This window comes from Stigmatopora argus, chromosome 2 (genome assembly GCF_051989625.1).
Source record: "Stigmatopora argus isolate UIUO_Sarg chromosome 2, RoL_Sarg_1.0, whole genome shotgun sequence".
Classification (NCBI taxonomy): domain Eukaryota; kingdom Metazoa; phylum Chordata; class Actinopteri; order Syngnathiformes; family Syngnathidae; genus Stigmatopora; species Stigmatopora argus.
In genome coordinates this window covers 21412799-21438501 of record NC_135388.1, presented here as the reverse complement: position 1 = coordinate 21438501, position 25703 = coordinate 21412799, and the positions used below count along the sequence as shown (strand labels likewise).

Below are 25703 nucleotides of genomic sequence, written 5' to 3'. Positions count from 1 at the left end.
ACGAACGTTCATTCGGCGACCTGTCCGTCTGTCAAACGTCCGTCGGCGAAACGTCTTTAGGCGAATCATCCGATCACGACATCATCATTGCTCGCTATGGGCACACCAGTATCACACCTGCCACAAGCAAGTGCATGTCAATGTTCCCTCTAATTTTTCATGTAAAACATGCTGTAAAACACGAAAAACATAAGTGGACAGAGCTACTGTCACTGGCTGCCGCTTAAACGGCGCCATCATGGGGAAAGGGGTAAAAAAAAAAAAAAAAGAAATCCGATTTTTTTTTTTTACTGCGCGCCATATGATTGCTGCTGCGCAGAGAAGACGAGAGTAGTGCGCAATTGCGCACGCGCGCAGCTTAGAGGGAACATTGGCTATATTCCTAAATAATATTTCAATTGTGGGCCAAGTTCTGGTATCTGAAAAGCTCCAGTGTTTGTATTTAAGCTCCAGTGTTTGTATTTAATCACAAAATGCTGCTAGGAAGTGGATTTTACCCCAGTTTAATTTTTGGCGTTTCACCATTGACGTCCATCGCTGTCTTTTCCCGGGAAGAATCATCCCCCTGGCCTGGTTGTAATGTCTCAAAAGCTCCAGTATTTGTATTCAATCAATAAATGATGCTAGGAAGTGGATTTTACCTAATTTTAGTGCATTTTTTGTCATTTCACGTATGGACGTATCGACGTTCATCGCTGTCTTTTTACCGGGGAAATGATACTCCGGGCCCGGTTCTGATGTCTAAAAAGCTCCAGTATTTGTATTTAATCAATAAATGCTGTTTTCGGCTGGATTCTACCCCATTTTCGGGCAATATTTGCCCGTACGCCATTGACGTTCATCGCTGTCTTTTCCCGGGAAAATCACCCCCTGGCCTGGTTTTAATGTCTGAAAAGCTCCAGTACAGACGCTCCCCTACTTACGAACGCAATTGGTTCCGAGCGATTGTTCATAAGTTGAATTTGTTTGTAAGTTGATTCAGTGCTATATTTTGTATTATAATTTATGTTTAAGGCCGATATAAGTATATTGAAGGTTTATATAAGTGCATTTGTATGTTTAAGGCTTGTATAAGTAACACGCATTGGTTTGTACTGAAAAAAAAAACATTTAATAAAATGGAGAGAATATGTACAGTACTGTAGAGAGAGAGAGAGATTTATGTATTAGAAACTGGCCAAAAGAAGCGACCTAATGACAATTGCACAGTTTTCTTCTTTTTTTCATCATAAATGATGCGGTAGCACTGTATGGCATCATTCAATTGATTTGCAAACTTTGTGCAACGTTCAATATTTGGGTCCTGCTGCTCGATCTTTCTGTTTATAAATGGTACTGACGGTCGAACGATGTGCAACGCTCACCACTCTCACGCGCATCAAGCTTCGTTATTATTGCCACTCGTTTCAAATGAAATGGCTTGCCTCTTCCTTGCAACTCCCTCAATAGAAGCCTTTAGCTTTTTACCAACCATATTCAATATTGGATGCATGAGATATTTAATGATACAAATGAAAAAGGTTCTTTGCACACTGGAGATACATTCACGCACTTTCGCATTGCAGCGAAGAAGAAGGTAGATGCTGGGTGAGCTGAGCTCTCACAGCGCCAGGCGTTGGTATTAGCGGCGGAAAGAAGTACTACTCCGAAAAAGGCGAAATACAAAATTGGACTTGCGAACATTTTTGGACTTAAACGCAATTTGCAGACATGTTCGTATGTACCGTTGTTCGTAAGTTGAATGTTCGTAAGTAGGGGAGCGTCTGTATTTGTATTTAATCATGAAATGCTGCTAGGAAGTGGATTTTACCCCATTTAAAAAGCTCCAGTGTTTGTATTTAATCAATAAATGCTGTTTTCGGCTGGATTCTACCCCATTTTCGGGCAATATTTGCCCGTACGCCATTGACGTTCATCGCTGTCTTTTCCGGGGAAAATCACCCCCTGGCCTGGTTTTAATGTCTGAAAAGCTCCAGTATTTGTATTTAATCATGAAATGCTGCTAGGAAGTGGATTTTACCCCATTTTTGTGCATTAATTTATTGATTATTTTTTATGTGTCGCAGCTGTAGCTGCAGTAGAGGTTTTATAGCCATAAAATAGTTTTTGAGGGTTGGATTGATACGTTGAAGGCGCTACCAGAAAATGCACCTTAACTTTCATTTTGGGGCACATGGCTAATGGGAATACTGGAGCCTATCCCAGCTGACTCCGGGCCTTAGGCGGGAATATATATATGTATGTATGTGTGTATGTGTGTATGTGTGTATGTGTGTATGTGTGTATGTGTGTATGTGTGTATGTGTGTATGTGTGTATGTGTGTATGTGTGTGTGTGTGTGTGTGTGTGTGTGTGTGTGTGTGCGTGCGTGCGTGCGTGCATATACAGTCATACCTCTACTTACGAAATTAATTATATGTGTGTATATATCTATTTATATATCTATCTATCTATACATACATATATACACACACACACACCACATTACTATTGTTTTATTTGCTTGTTTATTGTCAACATTTGCAGCTACTGTGCACCTAATGGCGGGCTCAACGATGTAGAGCACGTTGTGTGTAACACAGAGGCATTTTCCGAAGAGTCACCAACTGAAGTAAATTAAAAATTTAAAGTTTGTATTCTCTTGCCTGAGTAACTGAAAAAGTGTATTTACCCTTGATAGTCTTTGCTGTTACCCGAGATTCTGTTACCCAAGACGACTGCCGATCATACAAGCAGCATTTCAAGCATTTGTCATCTTCTGAACATTGGTGCTGAACAGCTGGATGAACATTTCCCTGATTTACAAGCCCTTTTTAAAAGTAAAAGAAAGGCTATTGAGTTTTAAAAATGTATTTATTATGCAATATACAAATGACAATGTTTTGTCTTTTAGATGATTCAGCATTAGTGGAAATTTCACAGTTTTCTTCGGTAGAGAAAATCAGCAAAGAAGATTGGACCGAAGACAAGATTCCAGGTTGAGTAGCAAAGTTCAAGCCACTCTCACATTACGACAAACAAGCCACTATTAACAAAATCTGCATACAGGACAGAACACATACAGAAAACCATTGAACAATGTAACCTGTGTACCTGTGTTGATGTAGCACTGAGCAACACCAGCCGTGCACATGATGCAGAGAAGAGACACAATATTGAGTGACCAGTAGTGCAGTAGTTTTAATACAACAACAATTGTACTGACGACCAGTGTTGTTCAAGTTACTTTTGAAAAGTAAAGAGTTATAGTGATTGTTCTCTGAAAAAGTAATCAAATACCGTTACTAATTCCTTAATAATAAAAGCAATTATGTTACTTTACTGAAAAAAAAGATAAATTATTATTTGGCTTGCCACCAATTCAGGTTGTCCCCTGCTTGGTGCTGTAGTTGGCTGGGATAAACTCCAGCACCACCAGTAATGTTTGCATTTCTACCTTGAAAAGTTGAGTTGATGTACAGGTAGGTGTTATTTCCTGCTTGGCATTGCTGCCTGTCGGACCTCCTCCGGTGCCCACGGGTCAGCTACAGTGTCATCAGCCAGGAACTATCGTTCATTGATGTTTCGCTCCTTTAATTCTGGAGCACCTCAAGCTGCCTTTCTCTGCCTCCTCTGCCAGCTCTTTTAAAGCCTTCCTCAAGTTGCCTCCAGTCACCCCTGCACCCCTCAGGAGGGGTGTTGTTGACAGCCCGACGTAGCCTCGGCAGGCAACCTCGACTGGGTAGATCAGGGGTAGGGAACCTATGGCTCGGGAGCCACATGTGGCTCTTTTGATGGGTGCATATGGCGCTGAGCTAAAATATGGAAACCGGTGGTGAGAGAAAAGAGTGTTGAACGCACCAATAGGAACGTCACGTCGGCACTGTGGCATTGATTTTTTTTTCATTAGTCTTCTGCATTCATTCTCTCATTGATACTCATTGAACTCATTGACATTCATTGATTAGCAACAGCTTAACAATGTTGTCAAAATAATTAAGAGACTTTTTGTACTTTAAAAGTTGTAAAATGACTTTTAAAAAAAATTGCACATTTTCATGTGTTTTGTCTTTTAAATTGTGATTATGGCTCTCAAGGAATAATATTTGAAAATAGGAATTGTTTATGGCTCTCTCTTTCAAAAAGGTTCCCGACCCCTGGGGTAGATGGTGCACTTCCAGCCAATTTCCTGGCACTCACCAGCCAGCTCCAAGTATTTGGCCTTCTTGTGCTCAAAGGCGGCCTCAATCCCCTCCTCTGATGGTACGGTTAGTTCTATGAGGTGCACTGCTCTTGCCTTGGAGGACAATACCATAATGTCTGGGCGGAGTGATGTGATGATGATCTCCGTGGGGAATTGTAGCTGCCTGTTGAGGTCAACCCTCATGTGCCACTCCTGACCATGGGTAAAGGGCCTTGGTGTATCTCTTTGCCCCCATTCCATGACGAATTTAGCGTGGATATCTGCAGGTGGTGATTTTCTACTGCTCTGTTGGCATCCCTCCTGCACTTCAGCTAGTTTCCTCAGGACCTGGTCATGGCGTCATCTATAGCGCCCCTGCGAAAGTGCAGTCTTGCAGCCTGACAAGATGTGCTGGAGGCTAGCGTTGGGAGCGTTGCATAGTGCGCAGCATGCCTCATTCCCGAACCATTGGTGGAGGTTACGAGGACAGGGAAGCGCGTCATAGGTTGCGTGAATGAGGAAGCTGATCCTTGCCTGTGGGATCTTCCACAGGTCGGACCAACTGATGTTGCGGTTGACAACTCAGTCCCAAGTTGTCCAGCTTCCTTGTCGGCCCTGCAACACGGCCTTCATCTTATAGCGCTCTCCCCATCCGTGTCACCTCTGCCACCACCATCTCCTTCCTCTCCTTACTGTGAAATATGAACTGTATTCTTATATTTAATCTTGCACCTTTCTGCACTTTTATAAATTTAGTTACTAGAATAGAATTTTTACTGACACCTACAGGTCAAGGCCTGTCATCACTTTGTATATACACACCCCTTTTTCTGGTCCCGCCTAAAGTTTGTCTCCGCCTAAACTTCTATTAAATACTATAACCGACCGACTGGACGGCGTATCTGGTTGGGGAACCTCGAAGTGGACGCTTGGCTCTGTCCGTCCGCTGACCCCTTCTTAGGAAGGGTGGGGGCTAGCCAAGGGGGCTAGCCAAGAACAAAGGAAGCGGACCGAGCAGCGACCATTTTGAGAGCGGTCGAGCGGCCTCCCTTTCCAGATAACCTCCATTCGGCCGGGAGTTAAAAACTACCACGTGTTTTGCTGCTTCCTCTGTATGAAGATTATTGTCGAGGCAACCCAGCTTTGACACTTACAGTTAGCTCTGGACCAGAGTCGTGGTGCTTCTCCCCATCCTACCTCTGCTCTTCCTGCCTGGACTCTGCCCATGATCTCCTGATGCTGCAGTCTATTGATGGCTTGGTCAAACTCAGCCTGGGCGTTCCACCTCCGTCCAGTGGGAACCTTGATGTTGGCATTCATTACTGACTGGTCAGTGGACTCTCTTAGGTCAAGAACCAGCCTAGACTTCTCTTGCCTGTAGCCCAGACTGATAGACTGAAGCCCGTTTCGGAAATGCACCTACCCACTTTCTGATGAATGAATTGGCTTTTTCATCCATCTTGCTCATTTTCGAGGGCCACCTTACCCTTCTGTAGAGTATGAACTGGTAGCACCAGACCTTGAACTTTGCGGGGAGTTGACTCTGGTCAATCCTTGACAGGCCATCAGTAAGTTGTCTCATAATGGTCTTCTCCATCTGTTTATCAGACAGCTCTGCGGTGTACTGCCTCCCTAGACTTTTGATGGGTTGCACAGAGAGGAGGGTTTTTTTCTCCCCCGACGACAAAGGTGGTTTTGTCGTTTCTGACTCCTCTTCTGAGTGACAGACTACGGGATTTGGAGGGTTTGATCTTCATCCTGGTCCACAATGTCAACTCATCCATCCTCTTCAGCAGTCGATGTGCATGCTGCTATCTGAAGGAGGCTGGTGACGTCGTCCATGTAGCTCCTCAATGGGGGTAATCTCTGGCCAGATGGTAATTTGATTCCTCCAACCATTTGTCTTGATCCAATGAGGATGACCTCAAAGGCTGCCACAAAGAGGATTGGAGATATGGCGCACCCCATTGCAATTCCCACTTCTAGCTGCTGCCACCGGTGGTAAATTCCTGGAGGGCAAAGGACATCAGCAGGTCGCTGAAGTACAGTGCTACCAGCTACTTGATGCAGGGAGGCATATGGAAGAACTCCAAGGCGAAACTGATCAGCAGATGTGGGACGGATCCATACGCATTGGCGAGATCGAGCCAAATGACGTGCAGGCCGGTCTTCTCCCGCTTGCCCTTCTGGATCTGGTCCCAGATCATGACAGAATGCTCTACGTACTGATAGGTTCACCATTAGGCATTCCCAAATGCACGCACAAATAAAGAGAAAAGACAATTTTCTGGATTCTTGCAAGGAGAACGAACCGGTGGTGCCAAGTCTCCGCTCCGTTCTGCCCTCACAAGCCTTTTTTTGTTGTTTATTAACTTCAAGGACCCTACTTACAATGGACGTCTCAACTCTCAGGGGAGGGGTGGGAAACAGAAATGAGACGTCAATATAGTCAAAACAAATGAAGGTCTGAAAGTCATGTGCAGCCCAAGGTGTTTTGAATCTTCTTTGTTCAGTCCACTCCAAGCATTCCAAGGCGTTTTGGCTTCTTTTTGTTTAGTCTAACTAAGGTTCTCAGGAGCAAAGCATTTACTTTGTTGCAAGCAACTTCACTAAGCTTGGTGAGTATGATGTTAAACTTTTCCGTCGGTCGTGAGGGCCAGGGTATGTGGGACATCTCTTAGTTGGTAGCTGTACTGCCTTCTGACATGCTGTTCCATTAGCTCCTGGGTGGTCTCGAGCTTTCCGGATTTCTTCTCCTCCAGCAGTTGTCTGACGTGCTTGAAGGGTTCATTGTAGAAGCTGGCTCGCTCTTTCTGCTTCCGGATGCGTTCAGCTCTGCGAAATCTGGATAATCTTTGCCTGACCTCTTCCCACAGGACTTTCAGGCCCTCTCTCTGGCTCGGTTGCCTTCCTCCAGTTCTTGCGGAGTTGTCGGAGTCTTTGCACGAGCTGGGCAATCTTCTTTTCCCTCCTCCCCCTGTCTTTTGGGGTGGTCTTCTGCTTGAAGGTAATTTCACCAAACCTGTCTCTGCAGGTCTGGTATATGACATCCCCAAACAGGTTAAGCTCGGCTTCGACACCTCCCTGCAACCTTTCCTCAGGGGTCTTGATCAGGTCTGTGTCCATAGAGCGCCATGTCTCTGCTTCGTTTGATTTTGGCCATTTGATCTTATTCCTTCTTGCTGGTTTCTCTGCTTGTGGCTCTGTTCTGTGTGAGATGGTTTGGGCTGGGTCTTGATGTTCGAGTGGGGGCTCATCCGCCGCCGAGGGGTTTTCTTCCTCTGCGCCTTCCCAGCTTTCAGCAACATAGGGTTCTTTGGCACTGTGTTTTTTCTACCTGGCTCCTGGTCCCTCTTGCCTCACCCGCTACCACGGTGCAAGGTGGCTGTTGGCCTCTCTGATCGCACTTCATCTTCCCCTGGTGGATTCGGAGGATCTTATTAACTGGAGTTCTGATATGCCCGTTTTCCTTTTCCTTTGCCATAGTCGATCCCATGTGGTCCGTCCTGTTAGGCCCATCTTCCATCCTGCCTGTCGGAGGACCTTCGGGTTGTTTCATCCGTGGGTTCTTTGTAGTTAAGGCATTGCTGCCTGTCGCACATCCTCCGGTGCCCACGGGTCAGCTGCAGGGTCATCAGGCAGGAACCACTGCTCATTGATATTTCGCTCCTTTAATCCTGGAACATCTCCTGGTGGCGGAGCAGTGACAGAGATGTCTCCCTGTCACCCCCTGCAGCTGATAGCTGTTGTCTCCTGCAGCCGCTGTTGGGGTTAGCTGTTGTTTCCCCAGCTCCTGTCTTTCATCCTAAGCCAGAGCCTTTCTCTGCCTCCTCTGCCAGCTCTTTTATGGCCCACACTCAGTATGATCCACACTTGCCATTGCTGTATGCTTTTGTTGAGTTTTATGCACGTGCGTAAACTAGGTTTGTGCATGTCTGAGTGAGCCATACCAGTAAACCCTCCCTACTCTCTCAAACTGTCTCAGATTGGCTTACCCTGACATGTTGCCCTATGTCAGCCAATCAAAACCCTCTTCTGTGATGTGCTTTTTTCATGATAGAGTGAGAAGAGTCATATGGAGTCTAGGGGGTTATTCAAAAACCCAACGTTGCCAAATGAGAACAACTGGGAACAAATTGGAGAGTGAGCGTGAATGGTTGTCCGTCTCCTTGTGCTCTGCAATTGGCTGGTAACCATTGCAGGATGTCGCCCACCTACTGCCCATAGTATGCTGGGATACGCTCCACCATCCCACAAAATCCCTTTTGAGGATAAGTGGTACAACAAATGAATGAAACATTAAGAAACACATTGTAGGAAATTGCTCCACCATGAACACTGAAGATATAAGCCTCCATAAATTTCCCTCTAACCAAGTGATTGTAGCCAAATAGATTGAGCCACCAAGTAAGTGGAGTGAACCAGGGCAGTAGTCTATTGTTTGGTCAAAAAGGTTTATTGCAAACTGCTTTTACCAAGTGATGAATAAAATTTTCCATTTACAGTTAGACCATCACCAAAAGTGCACCAGTTATCTTTCTCATCACTCACACGGTGCAGTCAAGAACAGCATCCAAATACAACCTCAACATTAGAACCCGCTTTGTTACAATACGTACACACGCACCTAACACACAACTTAAAATTAGGGTCACATACACTCAAAAAAACTCTGCAAAGAAATCTGTGACAAATGAGGGTTAAAGGCACACGAATCAGGAACTCACCGCTGGCTGCAGGTGATCAGCCATGGTCCTGGAGAAGATTAAATGTTACGGTTTTAGGCGAAGGACCCCAAAGTAGGCAAAAATTAGCTTTACTGGTGGTAATGTCTCTTTATTGCAATTCACCCTGACAGAGCGAAGGCACACGGGGAGTAGTGTAGGTGGGTCGGGGAGCTGGTGTGAGGGTCGAGAGCCGTGGCGTCAGTGGGAATGGTCCAAGGCAGAGATATGGGATCCGTGAGGCGAGAAACGTGGTCATGGTCGTAATCGTGGTCGGGATCGTACTCGTGGTCCTAAGGCAAAAACAAGAGGTCGAAGATCAGAGAAGGCAGAAACGAGGAGGTAGCGCGTACTTTACAGTGAACTGATAAAGACGATCCAGCACCGTGGTCCAGCTCTGGGTGGTTTACCGTATTTACTTGCATATAAGCCGCCCGCACGTACCCTGAAAGTTGAATTTTACAATTTCTCAAGCTGCCCCCTTATTCCCAATTTGCACCTCCATATTCATGGTTTTAATAGGGAGTACAAATGTGTTACTTTGAAGGGAAAATCTTAAGAAAAATCATCACAAGTGGTATTTCTGAGATACTGTATGAATCAAAAGCACATTATTAGGGTCAATATCATAAGGAAGTTAATAAGCCTGTCTTTGTAAATGCATAATATCAAATTATTCAATTTGAAAAAAGAAATAAGTCTATCTTGATGAGAACCTGATGCTTTCTAATTACAGAAATTACAATTTTCTTACCAGAAGTTTAAGATGTTGTGGCTGCCATATTGCTTCAAATGTCAAAATATCTCAATTCTTTCGAGGGTTCATATTACTCCAATAGTTGTCACTTTCAAACTAGAAATAAAACGAAAAAAAATCAAGGTGGAATTTAGTTTTATTTCAAAATCAAGACTACTCACGTCTGGCGAAAAAAATGTAGACGACAGCGCCCCGGCCTCACTAAGATGACTGTGCCCCGACCTCTCTAAGATGGCCGTGCCCCGAGCGAGCAGTGACGGGAACGTTTTGCGTTTTATGCAAGATACGTTTCTTTTCATGAATTTCATTCATAGACGTCAAAATAAATTTTGTTTAGTGTTTTATCTGTTTATCTTTTCTGTAACAAATGACCGTATCCGCATTCGCTTACGTCGTGACGTCATCATGTCACGGCGCTGTCAAATTGCAGTTTTTTACAAGTCGTGTTTTTATGCGCATATAAGCCATACCCTCGATTCAGTCATTTTTTTGTCAGACAAAAGTGGCTTACATGCGAGTAAATACGGTAAATAGCTCCGTGGCTGAGATGAGCCGCACCTGCTCCTGCTTAGACTATTAGGTGCTGGACCTGTAATTGCAACCAAGTGCAACCACCCACTTTTCTGGCCCTGACATTAAAGAGTGCTGGAAAGGGGGCTTTTGCTCGGATTGTTGCGCTCATACTCCGCCGGTGGTTGCTAAACTGATCGTGACGCCACGGTCATCCGCCTGCACGTTTTCGGGTCTTACTTATGCCATTTTCTCCTGTCGGACCAGGTAGTTGCTACCGCTTTATGGGCTGCCTACAGAGCACTAACCTCGGTTTCATCATGGAGACGCAACTTTCGGTTAACGAATGGGTGACCGGTGAAGTGTTGGGAGATACCCAATGGGAACGAATTTGTGTAATTATATTTTAAATTTTGTTTGATGTTTCTTAACTTAGACTGTTTTGTGTATCATGGAACAAAGGGTTTTGGAATATTTTGTATGTAGAAGCATTCATAATTCGAGGTACCACTGTATACATACTGTATGAATGTGGCTTTCAAATATATACTTGAGCTAATCACATCATCATAGTTGTCTTATGTTATTTTTTCCCTTTAGAAAGGATAATGCATCCTCCGAAACTAGATGTGCTTTTGATTCCATCTACTGCCGTCAGCAGTTACTATCGCTGCCGTCTAAGTGTATGTGATCTGCAGAAGGAAGAATTGTCTACACAAGGCGCAATGTTCGTGAGGTTCCTGCAATCCATTTTCATTTTAGAGCAGGGGTCTCCAAACTATTCCACAAAGGAACGCAGTAGGTGCCAACCAAACAAGAAAACACCTTTTCACCAATCTAGTATGACACTACAGTGTAATACTTCATTGCAGACAGGCGCTGCCTGTTTTAGCAGAACCCTCATTGGACAAACTGTCTGTGTTGGATCAATTAGAAAAAAAATTGAGCTCACAGCAGCCCTTGAGGATCAGTTTAGTAACCCCTGTATTAGTTGACTTGCCACTGTGACCTTTCCGTATATCACTTTTATAGCTGTGCAATTTGTTGCATGTATTTTTCCTGACTTCTATCCACTCATTTCAGATCTTTGGTGTCTGACTTGGGTAAGATGGAATCTACAGTCTGGTTGGCTGAAAAGTATCCTGACAATCTGCTACACTTGATGTTTGAAGGTATACCCAAGAACTTGTTGATCAAATATCTAACCTCAAGTAGAGTAAACCCTTAATGACTGACTGAACAAATCTTTTCTCCCCAAATAAAGCCATACCTCACCCAATGCATTTTGTACCGATTTGCATGAACTATGGAGATAAGCAACTTTAAAACAAGCAAAAGTTCATTAACATTTTTTAAATACCTGTACTTTATTGTCACTTTATTTTTTTGTTTAATGGGAACAGAACATGAAACAACAAAATTATAAACCACATGATTTGGCTGCAAGTTCTCTTCATTTTTTCTAAATCATCAAGATGATTCAATTTTGCAAACATGCTACTAATATTCATCTCATCTCATTTTCTGAACCGCTTTATGCTCACTAGGATCGCTGAAGCCTATCCCAGCTGACTTCGGGCCATAGGCAGGGGACACCCTGAATTGGTGGCCAGCCAATCGCAGGGCACAAGGAGACAAACAACGATTCACGCCCACACTCATACCTAGGGGCAATTTAGAGTGTCCAATCAGCCTACCTCGCATGTCTTTGGAATGTGGGAGAAAACCGGAGTCCCCGGAGAAAACCCACACAGACAGGGAGAACATGCAAATTCCACACAGGTGGACCGACCTGGATTTGAACCCAGGTCCCCCACTGTGAGGCCAACGCGCTAACCACTCATCCATCGGGCCGCCACGCTACTAGTATTCATATTCAATAATATAAATCCATTATGGAGCAAAATGTATACCTAAGTTACTCTGGAAAGTTTCTTTAACGTAAGAGATAGATGTACACTTCATTTAAACTGGAAAGAGTTACTGTAATTGCTTATGTTTTTGTGCCTTTGAAACAATCCATTTGATAAGGGGAGTGTAAATGAACATTCTTTGTAGCGCCATCCGTGGCAGCCAATGAGTTCAATAAGTGCTTTATAAAGGGTTAATGCTTGCATATAATAGGAACAGTTGTCTTAAATGTTATTCCCATCATTTTAATGGGAAAGCTTGGGGGTTTTCAACTGTATGCGTGAGCACATAATGCATTAAACTAACAAACCAGATCAGTGTTCTCCATCGAAACAACTCATTCACTCTTTTTTGTGTGACAGAAATTGATTTAGAGGAAGCAGCCTTTGACTTCCAGCCACTGAATAGAGCCTTGAATTTAATAAACCTGCAAAGTTTGGTGCTGGAAATAAAGACTGAAGCGTGTTTTGGTAACATCCAAGAGTCTCTAGAGAAGCTGAGCATCAATGTTCCCACTCATGAGGATGACCATGTGTTGGAGGAATTTCAAAAAGTGCCTCTAGAACCTGTTGAAGACTGTAAGTTCCCTGCATTTTGGTGTTGCATTAATCATCACAGAAAAATGCTTAGTCAATCTCTCACCTCATGTCGTTGACTTACTACAGTTTTTTCTTGTTTTACGGTGATTCATCAAGGTTTGCAGCCATGTCGTTACTAATCCTCTAGTTCAAGGCTGTCCAAACTGGCACTCAAAGGATGTAGTGGGTGCAGGTTTTCATTCAAACTGATGAAGAGCATACATTTTAAATGAATAATCAGTTGATCGCCGTCAGGTGCTGCTTGTTTCAGCAGAAACCTGATTGGTTAAACTGTCCACGCTAAATCAGGTGGAACGAGAAGCTACACTTACTATGGCCTTTTGTGGGATAGTTTGGAGACCGCTGCTCAAGTTAATGCTTCATAACTTCCAGCGTAATTGTACATTTTTGCTCACCTGTCTCAGATACCAGCTGCCAACTGAGCTTACAGAAGGGAGAATGCCAACACAACAGCACAGGAAGTAGCAGTACAGTTATTCAAGTCCAAGCTACTGGTATGACTAAGACATTACATTAAAAGCCTTCATTTATGAAGTTACATACAATGCAATCATTTAAAAGATAATGATAAAATAATCCCAACTAAAACAAATAATGACAAAATGACAGAATTCTTCTAAATGAAAAGTTAGTGTATACAGTAATCACTCGCCATTTTGCGGTTCAACTTTTGCAGCTTCACTACATCGGGGATTTTTTTCTGGGGATTTTTTTTAAAATTATTTTTTTATTTTATTATTTTTTAAGTTCATAAAAATGTGAAAATCCATGCTGTAACTCACAAGCGGAAGCAACTCCCCTGTCTTCCCCTTGCTACTAGGACTTGGCACTGAAGAAAAAAAATATTTAAAATTGTAAGTTCATAAAAATTTAAAAATCCACGCTGAAACTCATAACCAGAAGCCAATTATTTATTTATTTATTTTTAATAGGGGTGACCCTACTTCGCAGTTTTTCAATCATCGTAGGCCTGGTCCACGTTAACCGCGATATTTGAGGGATTACTGTAATGTGATCCTTCACCACTTTGTCTTCAACATTTGCGGCTTTACTACAGAGTTTTTTTCAATCTAAAGTATTTTTAAAAAAGTTCACAAAAATGTCAAAATCCATGCTAAAACTTGCAAGCGCAAGCTAGCAGATAAAAAATGGTGGAAATCAGGGCACCGCTTCTTTTTCGGCGCTGAATTGTGTCACTCAGCGCTTAAGAAGAAGCCATAATTCACCGTAGAAGAATGACGCGCCGAATAATACAAGTAGGCCGTTTCCTGGTTTCTTTGGATTACATTTTGAATCGTGCACATTACCTGTGGAGAAACACTATGCTGAGCCTATTCCTGTTTTTGGGGGATTTTGAATCGTCCTTGAAAATGCTGCCTAAGCGCCAATGAGCCCAAGAATAAACGAGACATGATGACCGGAAAAGTGACGTTGCTATGCTAAAGGCGTAGCACTCAGCCATTCAATGAATCTACACTGAGTGGTAACTACTATGAATAAAATAAATGAACCAGCATTATGAGGGATTTACGCCATAGATACGGCCTTGAAGCTGGCATTACGAGAGGTCGTCAACAATGCATTGAACCACGCAGATCCCCTCCCCCCTACTGATGATGACCTCATCGAAATTATCCCAATAGCCTGTTTTGTTTTTCAATATTATTTAAATCAAGCAGTGAGGAAATATTTTCACTGTGAGTACACTACTTAAAGTATAAACAATTTTGTATTCAAGGATTATATTTAGATATTAATACATTAGTGTTTTCATATGCCTATAACTGTAATCTTTAATAAATACACTAATTGATAATTGTACTTCTCTACTTGTGGTTTTTTGTATAGGTGCGAAAACATGTAGTATGGTATGTTCTATTAATATGGGTGCTCCTACTTCGCGGTTTTTCGATTAGCACGGCCATGTCTGGTGTACATTATCCACAATATTCGAGGGATTACTGTAAAACTTTGTTTTTTTTTGTCCGATCAATCGGTAACTTAGGGGGATCGAGAACATAAACTGGGCCAGCTGGTAAGTATTCCATTGTTTATAACATTTTATTAAGAACTGCTTGTAAAGATAAATGGTACAGAAAACGAAGGAATGAATGCTTTTACCAAAAGGATGTGTTGCCAACAAAGACATTAAAACCAAAACAACAAGACTTTGGCCAGCCTTGTTGGCCTGGTGTCACCAAACGTGCACCAGTGTAAAATCCTACATTTAATATTTTCAGAAGTTAATTTAGTAGTTTTTCAATTATTATGCTTGCTTGTAGAGTCGAGAGGCGTAAATATAAGATATTTACCATTCAGTAGGCAAATAATGGGTCCGATATGCATTTGTGTCGAGCTCTCTCTTTCTTACTCCTTTTCTTCTTTCCCTCTCTGTTATGAAGAGGCTTTCATGTCAGGCACTCTCTTTTTCTCTCGCTCACCTGTACCTTGTTATGGTGATTCTGCCTCCGGTTTGAACATGCATGGTAAAATCTCACCGGAATCATGGACTTACTTCCTCCCCTTATTCACTTTCAATTTCCTATTTTGACTTGCTCAAGATAAAGTCAACATGTCTCGACTGCCTTTTTCCATTGAATCTTATGCCCTCTGCAGGAGTGCTTGGCTTTGATTCTGTCATCAGTTTTCAAAATGCAGAGGCAACTGTGTGAGTCTAGATAATTTATCTTTGAATATTCTTTGACAAGATCTTGTCTCATTTTCTGAACCGCTTTATCCTCATTAGCGTCGTGGGGGGTGCTGGAGCCTATCCCAGCTGACTTCAGACCAGAGGCGGGGACACCCTGAATCGGTGGCCAGCCGATCGCAGGGCACAAGGAGACGGACAACCATGCACACTCACACCCATACCTAGGGGCAATTTAGAGTGTCCAATCAACCTACCATACATGTTTTTGGAACTTAGGAGGAAACCGGACTTCAAACAGCAACATTAAAAACATTAATAAACAAAAAACATTAACGTTTTGTGATTTCTTTGGAATTTAATTTTTCACTCATTTTATTAGTCGCTACTGGTTCTTACCTGTTTGGATTTATTAAGTGGCTCTTCTATAATGCTGGTTGACGGACGCTTTGAAAAAAAAACTATCCAAGGACGATTCCCTTTCACGACTTGTAATAATGTTTCTATAATCTAATAAACAAACGTCATCAAAGTGGGCAATCGCACGACTCGTGAACACTTTTGCTGGATGTTTTTTTTTCTACGAAGGCAGAAAGTTCGTGGAATTTTGCCAGCATTTCTTTGATTTTTTTCTGTTGCAATGCTCGCTGATTCCTCCTCATTCGCCTTCTCGTTATATTACTCCTGTCTTTCCGACTGTTCCGTTAACTCTAGAGAGTTCGTTTTCATGCCCCTCGTCCAATTTGCCAATGTCCTCACCGCTAACCACTTCTTTTCATTCGCGCTGGTAATTTTCTTGGGAGGCATGATGATAAAAACAGAAGAAGCTGCTTTATGCACGCTTGGAAAAACTCAACAACAAAAAACATCAGAACTCTGTGACGACGAACGGCGGTCAAAAGTACAGAAGAGAATCTTGAAACATGGGTAGTGGTTGTTGTGAGACAGCCATTGAGAGCCCAGTAGAGTGTAGCAAGCTTCTAAAGTGAGAGTCAATGCATCCGTGACAATTTCAAAATAAAATAACGGATAAGGAAATGCATTTACTTTTTGAGGGATTTCGTAACTTGGATCTTGTTTCGTATCTTGAGGCACTCATTTGCATATGAAAGCTTTCGTAACCTGAACATTTCGTACCTAGAGGAATTCAAAAGTAGAGGTATGACTGTATTTTTTAAAATGTATCACGCAGACAGTCAGCGTCTGGCCTACAGTGAATTGTTGTCTTTGGCCGAGCCATTTCTGTCCTGTGCCAAAAAGCTTGGCCTTAATGTTCCCGCCTGGAGGGACTTTAAGCACCTGGCACCGGACCAGACGCGCGATGTGCTCAAACAGCAGGAGATTGCTCTGCGCAGGAGGACACCAATAGTGGAAGGAGGTAGGGCACATGCACGAACAATAAAGTTGATGTCAGAAGAATGAAAACTGTTGTTGTGGTGTTGTGTATAGATGAGGCGCAACTGTTCAATAAAGTGCTTGTCATCCACATGCTGGTCAAGGCCAAGGAGCTGCTGTTGAAGTGTCACCTGAGTGCTGCTGTGGGTTAGTAACACCATTTTGGCCTCAGTTATTCAAAGCAGTGATTCTCAACGGGCGTCAGCCACCCATTGCTCGGCAGTCAGCAAAATAATTTATAATATATTATGAAGTATATTCATTAAATTATTTTTTTCCGTACCATTTATCCTCAAAGGTCGCTGGCGGTGCTGGAGCCTTTTTTTCATTTATTCATTCATTTTCTGAACCACTTATCCTCACAAGGGTCACGGGGGCTGCTATATCCTATCCCAGCTGGCACCAGGCAGGGGACACCCCTGAATCAGTGGCCAGCCAATCGCAGGGCATGAGGAGATGGACAACAATTCACACTCACACTCATGCCTAGGGGAAATTTAGAGTGTTCAACCAGCCTACCATGCATGTTTTTGAGATGTGGGAGGAAACCAGAGTACCTGGAGAAAACCCATGCAAGCCCTAGGCGAACATGCAAACTCCACGCACGAAGGTCCAGACCTGGGATTGCACCCTCGATCTCAGAACTGTGAGGCCCACGTGCTGGTATGTATATTCAATCATCCGTACCGCGCATCTTTAAGGCTTGCCGGGATTGCTCGAGCCTATCCATGCGGACTCTGAACGAAAGGCAGACTACAACTTAGACTGGTCGCCAGTCAGTTGTAGGACACACGTAGAGACAAACAACCATTCGCACGCAAAATCATTCAACCACCGAGTGGGGATCGATTCCACGATTACCCGCACCTATGTCAGGCGAGTAAACCTCTACACCATGAGGTGGCCCCAATATATACTGTGTCATACAGATATATATTTTTGTTTTTCAATTAAACTAATTGATGATTTTGTGTCTCAGGCCTCTTTGGATCACTGAATTCATTCTCAGACCCCGGTGATAATTAGTTTGCTAGGTGAGCTCAAATAAAGGATGGATGTTCTACATTATTAAGCAGACCAACATTTTGTATTTCATTTGACGCAAACTTAAGCGTGATCACCGTAATGTTATGAGATTTGTAGCTGATTTAGAGCACACATGGTTTTGTGTAGATAAAGGCAAACAAATACATCGAATTAAGAGAGCAGTTTCTAAAATGCCATTACAAAGCAGCAATTAGATATTTGAAGCCGCTAGTGCCTCTGGAGTCCCACGGACATCAAGGTGTAGGATCCTCTAATGGCTTGCATTTATACATAAACCTTCTATTCGGCCATCCCTAAACAATGCTTTTCTCCGGGTACTCCGGTTTCCTCCCACATTCGAAAGACATGCATGGTAGGCTGATTGGACACCAAATTGCCCCTAGGTGTGAGTGTGAGCGTGAATGGTTGTTTGTCTCCTTGTGCCCTGGGGTTGGCTGGCCACCAATCCAGGGTGTCCCCCGCTTCGTGCCCAAAGGCAGCTAGGATACGCTCAAGCACCCCCCCCCCTCCCCCTGTGACCATAGTGAGGATAAAGTGGTTCGGAAAATGAAAAATGTTTTGAAACTCTTTTGTGCGTAATAATTTGGGACAGTGCATTTTAACTTTCTATCTTTGACAATACCATAAGATAATCACTGAAAATTATGGTGACTGCCGTTTTGCACTAGATATATAGAAAGATCATAGAAAAATATAATTTGGAATAGAGTATTTCTGGACTATAAGTCACATTTTTTTCAGTTAGGTTGTGGATGCAACTTATACTGCAGTACGACTTGCGACATCAAAGGAGTCGCCAGCTTTGTCAGGTTTTTAAACATTTATGTGGGTTTCGAAAACAACACAGCTACAAACAACCTGGAAAACCTCCATCCAAAACTTCCACACGTGTGTTGTCGTCACCCCCTCCCTCTTTTCACTCTGACGGTTCATGAACAGTAGGAAAATAAAACTTCAACATTAGAACTTCCCTGCACCGGATCGTGTGGGTTTGGTAGTGCAGTGTATGTTTTAAAATAGAAAAACCCAGCCTGTAAAATTGTTTTAAGTAAGAAAGTGGGTGAGGGAGTTCTAATGAGTCAACATTTTAATTTCTGTGGCATTTCATGCTAAAAGTTATTTTTAATAATGTTGGGATAATGGTCTCCTTGAAAAGTGTCATGAAGTTTGAGATTCTTACTTTAGATTACCTGAGCAAGGCAATGAAGAAATGCCCCGACAAAGATCTGTGTCTGCTGTTGAGGAGGCTGCATGTCATCCTACACCTCAGTTGCAGGAACAGCGAGTCCAATATCAAATTGCTGAAATTGCAGGATTTGGCGGCCGCATGGATACACAATGAAAAAGTCAGTATTTGACATAGATTTAGTCACAACATCTTACACAACCTGACACATTGTTTTTGTTTTTCCTGCAGATTCTTGTCATCACATCACTTAACTGTGACGAGAGCAGCTCCACAATCATGCAAGTTTTGAAAAAACTGACGTGTAAGCTTTAGTAATTAACTTCTAGTATATTTATCATTTTTAAAATTATGGAAACAGGGCATCCAATGCAGCCAAATTTTCAATGGATGGGTATATTGCTAACTGATCAACTTACACACTATTTCACATTGTTGCTTTCAGGTGCTTGCACCTACTGTACTGGAAGTTTGAAATTTAAAAGAAAAAGTATTTCATGAGTCCACAGTCTATTCAATTACTACTGTCAATTTGTATCTAAAAAGTTTGGCAATATTATAACTGCACTATTTTAATTTAACAATACAGTAGCCCTCGGCTACAATCTTACATACAGTAATCCCTCGAATATTGCGGTTAATGTAGACCCGACATGGCGGCGATAATGGAAAAATCGCAAAGTACGGTCACCCCATTATAATTTTTTTGTGCTGAGTTCTGATAGCAAAAGTGGCTTCCGCTTACGAGTTTCAGTCTGTATTTTCACATTTTTATGAAAATTTAAAAAAACCTTTTTATTTTTGAAGTTCATAAAAATGTTTTCTTCAGTGCTGAGTCCTAGTAGCAAAAGTGGCTTCCACTTACGAGTTTCAGTGTGGATTTTGACATTTTTATGAAGTTAGAACATAAATAAAAAAATAAATAATAGCGGGGGAAAAAAGCGTGTAGTGAATTCTCGATAAGTGAAGACGTGATAATCGAGGGATTACTGTATTCACATATATATGTTCATTAACATGAATATAAATATGTTCATTAATATTTGCTGTCCCTTATCAAATAGTATATCAAACTCAGTAGCGTGAGCATTTTGATAAGTGCAACTGGACTGCTATTTGTTATTATGCTTGTAGTATTGAACAACATTGAAAAGTGTTGTATAATAAGACATGCTTTCCTACCCAGTTAACATCAGTAAGTATTCACACATTTTTAAACTTTAACTGGTCTTTTACAATTTATGCACATGTTTTTACACGTGTTTTATTCACACATGCATAATGTGTGACATGGGCATGATTTTTTTTTTGCATTTGATAGCATATCATTCTTAAATTGTTATCTAAGTACTACTGTTCTATATGACTAAGAGCTGTATAAAGTGACAGTCTTGTGACACATTTTATCTGTTTTAGCAGCAGTAAGTGTTGTTCACCCCAACAACAATGAGGGGAATCTAAAGGCTGCCAGTGTTGTCAGCAGGTAGGTTGATTGATTACAAAACATTTACAGTTGTAAAGCAACTCTTTTTTCACACACACACATATGTGTGTGTGTGTGTGTGTGTGAGTGAGTGAAAAAAAGAGGTGTTTTACAACTGTAAGTGTTTTGTAGGGTTTTCAATTGGGTTTACCACCCACGCAAAGGGGGTCGGAAGCATAAAAAGCTGGGTGGCACTTGAAGGGAGGGACCTTGGCAGTTTTATCATTGGCTACAGAAATTGAATTCTAGAACATGGAAGCCTGACCTGGTGCGTGACGTTAAGATGTCCCGACTGGATATAGTTGAGCTCACCTCCACACACAGGATGGGCTCTGGACCACTCCTTTTCAGAGAGGTTGGAGCCTATTAATGGAAAGAGGGGCCCAACAGGTGTAGGCATATGTAATGCCTCCCATGATAGTGTTTGTATGTCGGGGTTCACCAAGGAGGACGAGAGGGTGGTTTCCCTTTGCCTTAAGATCTGACACTAATTCTTGTGTGTACAAATTATGGCAAACTGCAACTCAAAGTGCCCATCCTTCTTGAAGTCCTTGGAGAGGTTCCTGTAGAATGCTCCAATGATCAGTGGGGCCAATGCCAATGAGGCCAGGAAATGACATGCCTAACACCATATTATATGTGCTGTATTGATTTGTTGTGAGCTGAGTGGGTGAGAAAAGTGCTTGATTGTAATGGCCAACATTTTAACGTAAACATTGTACAGCAATGTAGAGTATACGTGTATGATTACTTTATTTGGTCTATGCAGTGTTCAGGACAACAGGTTTGTACTTGTGTACAAACAGCATCTGGGCCCTGACTTCCCATGGAATCTTTTCTCACTGGTAGTGGAGTACGACTGTCTGAGCCCATCGCTATGGGCAACCATCTGCAAGAATAGGAGAGTTCCGCACCTCACCTTCGACACTGTCCTCCCTAACAGAGGTGAGTGAACACTTGTTCCTCGCTCTCCCCTTTTCTTCAGTGGTTCAGTTGGTTATTTTCTTTTGATAGCTTCTACAGATGAGGAAGAGGGTCTGGAAGACAAGGTGGCGTATCTGGTGTTGGTGACAGATTCGCTCCTCAACAACCCAGCTTTGCTACAAACACTGGAGTCCTCGTAAGTGTTGCAATATACAGTAATACCTTGAGATATGAACTTAATGCGTTCCGGGAACAAGCACGTGTCAATTTACTCGTATCTCAAATCAATGTTTCCCATAGAAAATAACTAAATACAAATTAATCCGTTCCCACCCGCTGAAAAAAACACCAAAAACAGGATATTTTCCTCTGTTCTAGATTTAATATAACACTGCTGGAAAGGAGCCACTGCATGTCCCTGCAGTTGCTTGGCATCACTAATCACTTCTCTGTCATCACGGTCGATGAGAGTACATCCATTGTTGTTCAGGTGGACAAACACATACTGAGCCTCTATGGTATTGCAACCTACCTACGTACGTGTTTACTTTCTGTGTCTGTAGGATCAGGACGAGGTGTGTGAGGAGCGAGCCTATGAAGTAGTTGTGAGAGGCCTCATTGCTCTGGCATTGCAATACAATCGCTGTTGGATCATACTTCACTGCCCTGACTGCAAGGGAGGAGGGTCAGTTCTCATGTCAAAATCTCTCTGTATGTTAGCAAAGCAGTGGCTATTACATTAGCATTTTGCATTGACAAGTTCTGTAAGAGTCACAGAAAGGCACAGCAATGAACATCCAGATATCCATTTTCTGACACTTATCCAATGTTGGGTCCCGTTTTTTACTTGTTCTCAAATAGTATTACTTTAATATCCTAATATTACGGCAAAAGCATTTTTGTGTTCATAGAGCTTGCGTCGACAAAAATCAAACCCTGTGAAACCAATCAACTTCCGGTTCATTTAACGGCTTTCATTTTGTATTATTACGATATTTCTCTCATAATATAACAATTATAATATTGTAGTATTACAGTGTATGACCTAATTATTGAAATATTGCTGTTTTAATCTCATACTATTATGACTATTCTTTTCATCCTGTTTTGTTTCTCTTTATTTGGACTTTTGTTGGTTTGCGTTACGTCCTTGGGAGACGTCAAGGCGAGGTAGGAGGGATTAGGACCAAGTCGCGGGGAAGCAGGTGAGGATGAGGCAATTTGTGCTCATAACAACAACTTTAATAACTTAAGAGGCACGCTACAAAATAACAAGGACTTGTGAAACGAAACACGAAACCAAACCAGACTAGGGAGAACAAGTGGAATCGAGGAGCAAGGTAGCGTGGCTGCATAGTAGGGAATCTACGCAGACGATCCGACAATGACATTAAACTCAGTGGTGTTTAAATACACAACTCAGAGACTAATTACGAATCACGCGCAGCTGCGCGAACACAACGGCAGGCCAGGAGGGACAAACGAGAGTGGGAAAAACAGCAGCAGGCTGCTCCTGACAGTTTGAGGTTCCAGTAATCCATGATCTGGTCCGCCCTTTTCCTTTTTGAGCGACATAGATAATTTCCCGTGGCATACCTATCTCTCTTGTGGCACAGTGGGTGGAAAACACTGCATTAGAGAACAGCGAATTGTGAAATAGTTAGCAAATAATTTGCACATTTGAATGACTTAAGATCAAAGTCCGAGATTTTAACTGTGCGTATCCCAACTAGTATTCAACAAAGGGCCACAGTGGCTGAAGACTTGATTATGTACTATTTATATATTTATTCCAAACAATGAAGACTCATTCCCACCACTTTGGTATCATACATACAGTATAATTCGTAACTGTCAAGTGCTGCTTGTTTTAACTGAAACCTCACTTTAAATTGTCTCTTGAATCCTTTGGAACAAAAACCTACACCCAGTGCAGACATTGAAAACTTGTTAGCGCAGCAACTTTTAACATCTACTGGATTATCAACATTTACTGATTTCATGCATGACCCTGTCAGTGCAGGTTCTCCAACAATGCCTCAAGAAACTTGGCGGTGGTCTATTCCTCATTGGTACTCTTGAAGCTGGAAGACCTGGATGTCAAGGTTCCGAGATAAGGATGTCTAATTTGTTCGAAATCAATCATTCAAAAGTAGAATGTTACTGTTGTGCTTATACAAAAGGTGCTGATTGCAACCGAAGTGTTGGAGGTGGCCAGGTGGGTCAACCGGATCTGCTTCCTTAGCTTAATGTCCAGCAAGCGTGATATCTCCATTTACCTGGAGCGGGATTGGCTGGCGATTACGTCGTCACTAGTGAGTTCTATGTAAATTCTTCACATTGGCTACGTGCTTACATCTCCCTCTATTTGTGTCCGTCAGGAGGAGCAATGCCTGTCAACCTTCCCCTGTGTCAACCCTTTGGTGGCCCAGCTCATGCTCAGGAGGGCACCATCATTGCAATGGCTACTGTCTGCCCCTCTTAAGCAGATAGAGGAAATGTTGCCAGAAGTGCCGCTCAAGATCATCAAGGTAATATACTTGCAGAACCACTAATGTGTGACATAATTGGGTACGTATACCTAATTCTGTTTTTTTATGCCATTTTTATTAGCTATTTCGAAATGCTACCTTAATGTGTGAAGCTGAAATTGTCCAGTCGGGTCAAGACCCAGAAAGCGAAAAGATCACCTTTAACTGCAACCTCAAGTGGCCGGACCAAAGCTCACATCTACATGGATTCTTTGGAGCTCAGCAGTTGAATTACAGAACCAGCCAGGAGATTGTGGTAGCTGGTTGGACGGACCCAGCTCAAACAGTGAGCAGGGTGGTCAAAAGCGGAAGAGGCACACAGTTGCAAAAACGTTTGGGCGACTCTGTCACTAACTTCAACCACCTCACCCTGCCTTCACAAATCCAGCTACAGAAAGGAGGTTCGACCAAAAGTGGTTTGGACATGGGGAGTGGATTGTCTACTGAATATGAGTCAAGATGCTGGCTGAGACAAGAGAGGAAGAGGAGTGAGCAGATAGCAGGCTTGCCTGCAATGGGTGAGATATAGTGGTACTTATATACATTTAGACAATTGGTAGGGAGATGAGTATGGAGGATAGGTAGACGATAATATGATTGTTTGGTGGTTGCATTGTAGATTTTATTGTACTTGTGTTGTGTGGTGGTGTGTGGAGTTGGACCCACATGCAGGGAAGCAGGCGGACTCTGGGAAATTAGGATGTACTAACGTGATCTTTAATAACCAAAACTTGTTCTCTAAAAATAAAACGTAGAATCCAAACATTAGGGAAAACTTAAGAAAGCAACAACCAAAGAACAAAACCAAACCTGAAGGCGTGGGGAAACAAGGAGCACTGGATGTGAACTGGGAAACGTACATAATCAACAGACATGGGAATAACACAAGACGATCTGACTAGGACTGACAAATACACAGGGTTTAAATAGACAAACTTGGGTTGACAAATGATAACTGGGGAGGATGAGGGAGCCGCACACCAACGAAAGGCAACACAACTTGCTACTGTCACAATGAAATTTCCCGAATATGGGATGAATAAAGTTATCCAATCCAATCCAATAACGAGAGACAGAAAATAATCACATGGATGCACAAAAACACAGGGTTTAAATACACAGACAGGGGTTAATGACAATTACAAACACCTGGCCCATATGAAGGAGGGAGCACCGGAAAAGACACAAGGACAGGATGCACAAGGAAACAAATCCAACCACGAAAACTCCAACAAAACATGACACCATGTGACCGTACTGTTATATGGAATAGAAAGCAAAGCACGATTATCAATTCTGGTTGAGTGTGGGTGAAAAAGGCAAAGATACTCCAGGCGCAATAATACAGACAAGCTTTAGGGAGCAAATGGCAGACACAACACAGACACAACAAATTGGTCAAAGTCGAAATGATTGAACAGATTGTTTGGATGGCTCATTGAGAAAGAATCCAGTTTAACTTTGTCCTAATTTACGCCCGTTACCGCCCACATTTTCCGCAATAATGTCTGTGGCAATGTCCAGTTTGGCTCTCTTTGCGTCACAAAGGTGGGTGGCAGGAGTTTCGTGTGGTTGAGACTGGAAGCTGATTAACTTTTCCGACAAATCTTTTCGTTGAATATCTTTGAGAAGTTCCGACAGAATCTCTCTTTTGTCTTCAGATCAGGGACATTGTGGCCCGAGGACTCCTGTATTTTATGTTGTCTTACTGTCTTACTTTGTTGTCTTGTTGTCTGTATTTTATGTTGTCTTACCTTGGTAACCTACCTAGGCCCAATTTAGAGTATAATCAACCAGTCTATCATGCATGTTTTTGGGATGTGGGAG

The 25703-nt window shown here is 42.5% G+C and overlaps 1 protein-coding gene across 3 annotated transcripts in view; it reads left to right on the top strand.

The window, feature by feature from the left end:
* shoc1 (shortage in chiasmata 1) overlaps nt 1-25703 on the top strand; it is a 37450-nt gene that overhangs the window by 9475 nt on the left and 2272 nt on the right. For 2 of the 3 annotated variants that reach the window (XM_077623475.1, XM_077623458.1), the window contains exons 7-26: nt 2527-2611; nt 2681-2819; nt 2894-2977; nt 10754-10880; nt 11237-11325; nt 12427-12642; nt 13068-13157; nt 16503-16688; nt 16760-16852; nt 18938-19098; nt 19170-19242; nt 20355-20421; nt 21191-21366; nt 21436-21541; nt 21724-21835; nt 21909-22030; nt 23369-23450; nt 23529-23660; nt 23727-23876; nt 23959-24394. In XM_077623475.1, coding sequence (XP_077479601.1) covers nt 2527-2611; nt 2681-2819; nt 2894-2977; nt 10754-10880; nt 11237-11325; nt 12427-12642; nt 13068-13157; nt 16503-16688; nt 16760-16852; nt 18938-19098; nt 19170-19242; nt 20355-20421; nt 21191-21366; nt 21436-21541; nt 21724-21835; nt 21909-22030; nt 23369-23450; nt 23529-23660; nt 23727-23876; nt 23959-24394 — 2726 coding nt within the window. The remainder of the gene's footprint in view (nt 1-2526; nt 2612-2680; nt 2820-2893; nt 2978-10753; nt 10881-11236; nt 11326-12426; nt 12643-13067; nt 13158-16502; nt 16689-16759; nt 16853-18937; nt 19099-19169; nt 19243-20354; nt 20422-21190; nt 21367-21435; nt 21542-21723; nt 21836-21908; nt 22031-23368; nt 23451-23528; nt 23661-23726; nt 23877-23958; nt 24395-25703) is intronic. The other variant, XM_077623467.1, reaches the window with a different exon arrangement.